General features: G+C 39.8%; 1 protein-coding gene across 1 annotated transcript; it reads right to left on the bottom strand.

The window, feature by feature from the left end:
• Positions 1-8,554, bottom strand: LOC111329966 (vesicular glutamate transporter 2.1). The gene is made up of 11 exons (XM_022934736.2): positions 8,299-8,554; positions 6,561-6,786; positions 6,339-6,372; positions 5,775-5,974; positions 5,261-5,348; positions 4,006-4,101; positions 3,383-3,513; positions 2,602-2,751; positions 2,228-2,357; positions 1,858-2,096; positions 1-1,333 (listed from the first exon to the last, which is right to left on the bottom strand). The coding sequence occupies exons 2-11, from the start codon at positions 6,774-6,776 to the stop codon at positions 1,058-1,060; spliced, it is 1,560 nt and encodes a 519-aa protein (XP_022790471.1). The 5' UTR covers positions 6,777-6,786; positions 8,299-8,554; the 3' UTR covers positions 1-1,057.
• Positions 8,555-8,805: the final 251 nt, after the last annotated feature.

Below are 8,805 nucleotides of genomic sequence, written 5' to 3'. Positions count from 1 at the left end.
TATACGACAGAATTTTTATTTTAGCTTAGCTTGATGGCTGGCTTTAAAGAATGTCTTACTGTTATTGCAGATGGTAACAGTACATGTAATCAGGAAACTCAGGCAACGGCCGATACGAGCAAATAAGGCGTTAAACGAAATGTAGCAAATCATAAGTGAGAAATAAACAATAAGCAGAATTTGGTTATCTAACCTGAGATTACTCTCAAAGCATCCAAAGGAAAGAGCACTTAACAAATTTGTGCATTATAAACTTGAGATTTTTAAAATCATTGTACATTCTATTTACGAAAAGAATTGCGATTCTTGATTATTAAATCCAGCCGGATTGGTTGTCATTTTCCACGCTTTGACCACTCAGGAAATAACCAGTAATAGAATGAAAAGAAAATATCATTATCTTTGTTGCACTGATGCGTCCGTAATTTCCAATCGTGCATTCACCAGTTGTCTTTCTTGCAGAAAATGCAAATTAAAAAACAACACTTGAAGTTCGAACATTTTTTCATGTTGACGTCTAGCTTGCAGCTTGGAGGACATTCACGCCCTTTGATTGGACGTGGAACAATGAGCACAGGAATCCAAGGATGCATTGAGCAAAAATGGTTTCTTCGTTAACAGCACGATGCGCTTGCTGAAAACTTAACTGTTACAGTTAATAGAGTGTAAAATAAAAAGAGACCTGCATTAAGAAGCAGCACACGCGCATTATGTCATGAATTATAAATGCTTTGCTCGTAAGGTTTCATCGGTCTATCATGCAATTGATAGGGAAAATTATTTTTAAAAGAAAGTATTTCAGGTCAAAAATAATATCAGAACCATTTATACAACGACATTGTTGTATTAGAATGTTCAGGACACAACATAGAATAGCTAACAGTCCCGGTTAAGTATCACAGACCATACCCTCAGACAGTTTCTTAATGATACAACTTCCTCGGTTTGTAGGTATCTTGTCATCGCGTTGTTTGTCATCAAGAGTAACAAGGTTTAATTTAATATCTATGTAGGTCTTTCAGCTAAACAAAATTTTAGTGTTATCCGACTGTTACGTTTACTCTGCAGGTTTTTCTTCAGTTGGTTCTTCTTGTTTCGCCTCAACTTGACTTTCCTGTGGTTTTTCATCCTCTTTCTTCTCTTCATCTTGTTTTTCCTGTTTTTCAGCTGTTTTCTCTTCATCTTCTTCCTTTTTTCCGTCTTCGTCGTCTTTCTTGTCTTCATGTTGGGCCCAGGGTTGCAGATCACCTGACACCAGCAGACCAAAGATCACAATACCGATGATGTACACGATCGCTGTGATCCAAAACACAATGCGCCACTCGCCAGCGGTCTGCAAACGACAGCGATGTTAGTAATCAACGGGAATTAATGCACATTCTCTTAATTTGCGCATGTTCACAAATGTTATGAATGGCTTAATGTCTGCTTTAAGGCAAAACTTATCCTACTAAGAATTCAACTTTTCACCCTAGAGTAGATATGTTCTTGTCTCACACCCACTGAAAGTGTCGATTTCTTTAATTTAATTGGCCTTAAGTGTTATGAGATCTCACAGATAAAAGCCGTTCATCAAGTAAACTCCTCATTTATTGAAAAAACTTTGTTTCATTTTCAAATGCAAAAAATTACAGCGAACTGAAATGCACAAACTAAACCCAATCCACTAATGCATTTAGAAACGCGTCGTCGCGCGGCTTTTTCGCCTGACAAAGATTAGCACAGTCGAATCGGGACTCTCCAGTCAAAAGAAAAATGTTTAAACGTTCATTCATCTGTGTGACAAAGATGAGCTACAGAGATATCTTTTATAATTCACTGTTTCCACATTCTACCTCAAAATGTGTGATTATTTACCTTGTTAGGAGTTACTATCCCAACAATCTGCGGGCTGATGAAGCCCGGTGACGCACCGAACACATTAGTCACGCCCATTATGACACCTGCGTACTGAGGCGCAATATCAAGGATGTTGACGGCATAACCTGAAGCATTCAGACCCGTGATACCCACACCGATGGTAAGAAAGGCAACGGCCAGAGCCGGAGTCTCAGCATATCCTGTTATCAAGATGAAGATCGAAGCCGTGGTACACCCTGAAGACGGAAACAATCTGAATTTGATTGCCGTGGAAAATGAAGCGCAACGTACATCAGTTTGCAAAACAATAAGTAGCAAAGAGAAAGGAGATTCAGGTGTAAGTATCAGGGAAAAAAGATTCTCTTACCAAAAGTAAAAACGCATCTTCTCGTGTTTTTAACGGACATCTTGTTTTTAATGAGCCAATCTACCAGAACACCTCCGGCAGGTCCAACGAAAGCTTTCACAACATATGGCAACGCCGCCAGAAACCCAGTCTGTGTATACAACACAACGTTTTAGTATCAGTGAAATGACAGTGTACTGTTATATGTTGGCGTGATCTTAGAAGAATTTTTCTCCTTTCAGCATTGGGCAACAGCAAAATTTAATCGTCTGTACAAATACATATTGGCGAATCGAATAGCAAAATTTCCCATGTCCGGTGTTCGTGTTTCAAGAGCATATGGTGACAGAGATGATTTCAGATATTCCTGTCTCCCAGTTCTGATGCATACGTACCTTAGCAAGGTCGAAGTGCAAAACTTCAATGAAATATTTGGGGAGACAGATCAAGATGGTATACATGCCCCAGTCTGCAGTGAAGTTGGCTGTGATGATGGCCCACACGGGAAGTGACGTTAAAATCGATTTCCATGGGACCTGGCCTTTCTAAAATGAAACGTCGACAAATAGCAGGCTACAGTTTTAAAACTTTGTCTCGGTATAGTAATTTATTTTTGCTTTGTTAGAGCCTCATGGTCCAGTAACTAAAACAGGGAACTTCGCCTAATCGAGAGGTCCGGCGTAGAGCCGTGGGTGGACATTGTGTTGTGTTCTCGAGTAAGAAAGGGTAACAAAAACTTTTCAGTAAAACTCAACGAATAATGCGGAGGTTGCTGTTAGGATGACCGAGTGTCCCATCCAGGGAAAGTACCGAGAGTCCTGGGCCGGGTTGTTCAAAGCTGGGTCAAGACAAACCAGGGTAAGTGTGAAAAACGATCTCAGATGTGAAAGCTTTAAAAGAAATTCCAATATGATTCTTTTTGTCTAGAATTTGATGATTGGATGCTCTAAAAAGAATAGAGAAAACTATCTCGAAAAGGCTTTTGCACAAAGGAATAAACATACCCGCATTAAAATTTAACCTTGGGTTAGTGCTTATCAGCCTCCGAACAACTGGGCCCTGGTCAATTTCAAAAGCGAAATAAACGTCATCAGCAGTACGTGTCACTCAGCTAGTTAGATTTATTTCGCTTGGTCATTTCAGGAACAAAAAACACATAAAGATGTAGTCCCTTACTTTGGCCTGAGGTAGCTTTGCTATACTCTCCTCTATAAGGACTTTTTCTTCAGGAGTGATAGTGGGATGCTCTGATGGAGAGCCATGGATCGCTAGTTGCCATATAAAGAACCAAAGAAGACCAATCGCTCCTAAATGATCAACAAAAAAATAAGAGGTGAAGTGTTAAAATTAATTTTCGAAAAGACCTATGCAAGACAGAATGGGACGGCGAAGCATCACACCGCCGAGAACTAATAAGGTACAGGTTAACCCGTTGACTCGATCCCATGAGTGACCAAGACAGAATTTCTCCTTACTGTATCAATTCAATATCAAGCAGAAAAGTGATGAGATTTACAATAAAATATCCATTAAGGGATTATTAGTTGACCCAAAACCAAATTCCCCGAACTAAAAACATAAGAACTGTATGGCAGACAGGAAGGAGAATTACTAACTCTATCTCGAGAGTGAAAGGCTTGAGGAGATACTTTGATTACGTCATGATATACAGCGGAATATACAACTTGCATGAAAGCGTTATGGCTAAGGTAAATGGTAAAAATCGAAAATTCTTAACGTTCGAGAAACAAGTTTAAGAAAAAGAAAACAAGCAACAATACAATTCTGTACTTTCTTACCGAAACAGTAGAATACGGAGGCCCATCCTCCATCAAATCCATATTTGGACATAATGCCACTTAGGGGCATGGATAGAATAGTACCCACTGGACAACCTATCACGTGATACAAGAAAGAATGTTATGAAATGTTTACGAGGAAAAATGCTAATAGGAAAATATTATTGAGAAGTTTTTCAGAACTAGACCTAGATTATAAATTCTTGAATACTTCGCCACCCAAATTTACAAATCAGAGATGCCGAATATATTCTCGGAGGAAGATCGATCGATTAATTGATTGATCGATTTACCGACTGACTGACTGACTAACTGACTGACTGACTAGCTAACTGTCTGACTGAATAACTGACTGGCTGGCTGAATGACTGACTGACTGACTGACCGACTGACTGGCTGACTGACTGACTGACTTAATGACTGACTGGCCGACTGACTGACTGACTGACTGACTGACTGGCTGACTGACTGACTGACTGACTGGCTGGCTGACTGACTGACTGACCGACTAACTGGCTGACTGACTGACTGACTGACTGACTGACTGACTGACTGGCTGACTGACTGACTTACTGACTGACTGGCTGACTGACTGACTGACTGACTGAATGACTGACTGGCTGACTGACTGGCTGACTGACTGAATGACTGACTGACTGACTGACTGGCTGACTGGCTGACTGACTGACTGACTGAGTGAATGGCTGACTGACTGACTGATTGACTGAGTGACTGGCTGACTAACTGACTGGCTGACTGGCTGACTGGCTGACTGGCTGACTGACCGACTGACTGGCTGACTGACTGACTGACTGACTGACTGACTGGCTGACTGGCTAACTGGCTGACTGACTAACTGACTGACTGACTGACTGACTGGCTGACTGACTGACTGACCGAACGACTGACTGACTAATTGACCGACTAAATGGCTGACTGGGTGGCTGAGTCACTGACTGACTCACTGACTGACTCACTGACTGACTCACTGACGGACTGGCTGACTGACTAACCGACTGACTGATTGATTGATTGATTTATTTATTGATTGATTGATTGATTTAATGATTGATTAATTAAGAACCGTGTTAAATATAAATCACGTCAGACAGAACGATGGTAAGAGTTAAATGAGGTGAAACGGTGCTTGGGTGTAGATGGTTTTTAAGCCTTCTTTTGAAAATTGTTTTATGATTGTTTGTTATCCGTGTGCTTGCATAATTTATCACTTCTTCTACATTGTTCATATAATCACCTGCAACGGTTATGGTAAAAAGTCGAGTTCTTTCAGAGGGTGGTGCCCATTTGCTCCAAATGGCGTGGTTACACGGGAAAAGAGCACCCTTTGAAAATGAAAACAAGAAATAAGTTAACTAAAAAATTAATATGAACGAGATTCCGGCCATACATGACTTGAATCTTTGCACCTCTATCTTGCATATAATATAGTCAAGTGACTGGGGGTGAACAGAACTGCGCGTCACTCCCAACGAATAGAGATATTAGCACATTGAAAATTTCACCTTCAAAATCAGATTTTTCTTCTACGGAGGGTTATCTGCGAATGGCTTGTGGGTTGTCATTAAATAAAAGAAAACTTAAGAAAAAATTTGTTTGTAAAACTACATAACGTTTGCTTGATATGCAATGATTAAGGAGGCTAGAGCCATGAGATGAGTTTTACGACGCAAGAGTATGACTGATCGATATTGGAGATTGTCTCCGTGCTTGCTTGTTTGTAGAAAACATGCTGTAGTTTGTTCACTTACCAAAGCCAACCCCTCTATTACCCTGAGAGTAATTAGAGCTGCGACACTGGTGCGCGCCGCTATTGGTGTGAGCATGGTGAGTATCGAGGCGATCCCGAGACAAATCCCAAACACGCGGGTTCCTCCAAACCTCTGACCCAACCAACCGCCAGGGATCTGCATAGCAGTGTAGCCATAGTAAAACGCCCCGAGTATTGTACCTTTTGGAAAAAAATCAAACTGGTCTTATGTACTTCTAAATTGATTCATTTTGGGTGTTAAGCACTCATAAAACTTTACCATTTATCGTGTCGTTCACAGCAAGAAATCATAGGGGTTGGACAGAACTTTCACATTTGGAACTCGCTGAAGAGCTACAGTTTCCTCTAAATTCAAAGCTGCTATAAAATGACATGATTCAATCGTGTAATGAACTAAATGTTAAGGAGCCGGTTGACCAGTTCCTCTGTGTTTATCGTATATTCTATCGGGGAAATATATATATATATATATTCTTTTTTTGTGTGTGTGTATTTAACTTTACAATTACAAAAGGGCTATAATGTTCTGTGCCGGATATGTTACCTTGTAGCTTCGAACTCCAATCGAATTCAGCTTTCTTTAATCAAGAGAAAAAAATAGCACGTTACTTTCGAGACAACGTGTAATTGTTCAAACATGTAAAAATTCATTTTTCTTTAATCAAGAGAAAAAAGAGCATGGTACTTTAAAGACAGTGTAATTGTTCAAACACGTACGCAGCGGAAGCTTCAGTACGTATGCTGGAAATAAAAGGAGAAAGCAGACCTTCTGGATGGTGAATCCATTCTGCTCAATGGTGTGGTTGTTACACATGGCTCCTATTGCTACGCTGAGGTTAACTCGGAGAGCGTACTGTACACAGATACCAAGAAAAATCATGATAGCCACCACATATCTTTTGGGAAAACTGGATTTTTTCTTGGAATTCTTCTCGTTTTCCCCCTCGACGGGATCTGGTTGAGGTTCTTCGGTGTCCGCCATTATCAATTCGCTATATAGAGGAGACAAATACAAGTTATAGTTCCTAAACCCCTCAGTTTGAAGTTGCCAATGATATAACTTGCAAGGAGATTGACAGTTATAACCGAAATTGAGTGAACCAATCGGGCTCTAGAAATACTATATCTGGAGTTGGAAAAACACACATTTACCAGGCCGTCTGACTGTCCGGCCGTCTGACTGTCCGGCCGTCTGACTGTCCGGCCGTCTGACTGTCCGGCCGTCTGACTGTCCGACCGACTGACCACAGGACCGACTAGCCGATGCCAAGCAGTTGTCTAAATAACTGGTTTGCTATCTGTAGCAGGTCAACAGACCGTCTGTCTGACCAGTTTAATCAACTTTACCACTTGTTTGCACAATTTTCGGCGTTTCTCCCACCCTACGCACAGACCGTGACTATACCATCGAGTTTTAGGACATTCATTTATCGAAAAGTATTGATCCGTACCAAATTACTAGCTCTTAACCTAACCTGTAAAAACGGCAATTAGATAACCTGATTGCTTTTCGTGAACTAAACTCCTCCTGACACATCTTACCAAAGGTGGGAAACTGATTTGTCAATAAAGTCCTTCACAATTATTTCAGTTCCGCCGCCAGGCTTCAAGTCCAACAAAAATCCCTTATATGTTTCTCTCGTTAATTAAGCGTAAGAAAATCGTATTTACGTTTATTAATCTAGTCACACTAACTCCAGTTTTACTTAGTACTATTTTTTTTCTCTCTCGTTATAGATCAAAAGATCAGGACAACATCAAGTTTAAATTTGTTCAAACTGGTACCATGAGACCTCAACAACCAAAACGTGAAGAGAGACTAACGTTTTACTGACATGACTTTAAACAACTAGTTGGTTTCAAACGCTGCTCAAGAAATAATTTGGATATATCAACAAAGTTGAAATTGTAAATTGGTCACCGTAATGATTAGCTTTTGTAATCATTACGGTGGCCAATTTACCATTTCAACTTTGTTGATATATCCAAATTATTTCGTTATTCCCACCGACGCAGCCCCAAACAGTTTCTTTCGAAACTTTCAGCCTTTTTTCAGCTGCTCAAGAAAGTTTATCTAAACATCTCTTATACTTGCATTATGATTAAATGGAACTTAAAATGGAAGTTTTACATTTTCACTGCTCGTTTGAAACAAGTTAAATTATTTAACAGCCACCTAAACCCTTCTTTTCTTATATCATTTCTTGCTTTCATGGTTGTTTCAAACGTCTGATTCACGGAAAAAAATTTTTAACCAAATTAACTTATTTAATCCCTTTAGATAAAACTCTAGAAATCCAAAAGATATTTCTCTAAAGTCCTTTGAAGATAAATTGATCCGTAAGTAACTATACCAGTCAAATTTTAATTGTAAGTTGTGGGTATATGGTTCTGATAGAAGAGTTCTCAAAGGTTATACAAGCCACTGAAAAACTGAGGAAACGTCAGGAAGAAACACCATGAAGCTTTCTCATTTTTAGCTAAAAGAGAATGAAGATAATTACCTTTGAAGATGTTTCTGTGAAGCAGTTATTGTTTTATTCACAGTAACAGGTACATCTCAGCTGCAAGACACTCGCCCTCTTCTTGGCTCCAGATGTGAATTTCAAAAATTGATCCCTGGAGACGCCTTCTCTCGGTAACAGGAATATATTGAATTTTCGTTTGACGGACGTTGAGTCCTTTTCCAGTTGGCTCCTTTCGCAACCAGAAGTCTTTTAAGCGGATCAAAAAGTCAGGAAGAAACCTGCTTTGTGTAAATAGCCCGCTTCTACTCTGGTTTCCCTGTCACTATTGCTAACATTATTAATATTTCATTAAAAACACTGACGGTGTCGATGAAGCGTATCAACCGAAACGAAAGTATCCAGTGGGAAAACTAGCTCACAAAAAATTCACCATCAGGCAAAATTTAACTAAGAGAGATTACAAATTGCACTGGCGATTCCAAGAATTTTTTGAATACTTTTTAAAGATATGGCGGTCGATTAGAAGTTACAACCAAAACGGTG

Source organism: Stylophora pistillata, chromosome 1 (assembly GCF_964205215.1).
Source record: "Stylophora pistillata chromosome 1, jaStyPist1.2, whole genome shotgun sequence".
Lineage (NCBI taxonomy): Eukaryota > Metazoa > Cnidaria > Anthozoa > Scleractinia > Pocilloporidae > Stylophora > Stylophora pistillata.
This window is presented reverse-complemented; position numbering and strand designations above follow the sequence as displayed.

Excerpts from the sequence above, each read along its gene's own strand:
- LOC111329966 (XM_022934736.2), bottom strand. The coding sequence starts at position 6,776 with ATGGCGGACACCGAAGAACCTCAACCAGATCCCGTCGAGGGGGAAAAC. Across the intron at positions 6,373-6,560 it reads ATGGATTCACCATCCAGAAG|AAAGCTGAATTCGATTGGAG; the intron begins GTCTGCTTTCTC and ends TCTTGATTAAAG. Across the intron at positions 3,514-4,005 it reads CTCCGTATTCTACTGTTTCG|GAGCGATTGGTCTTCTTTGG; the intron begins GTAAGAAAGTAC and ends TTGATCATTTAG.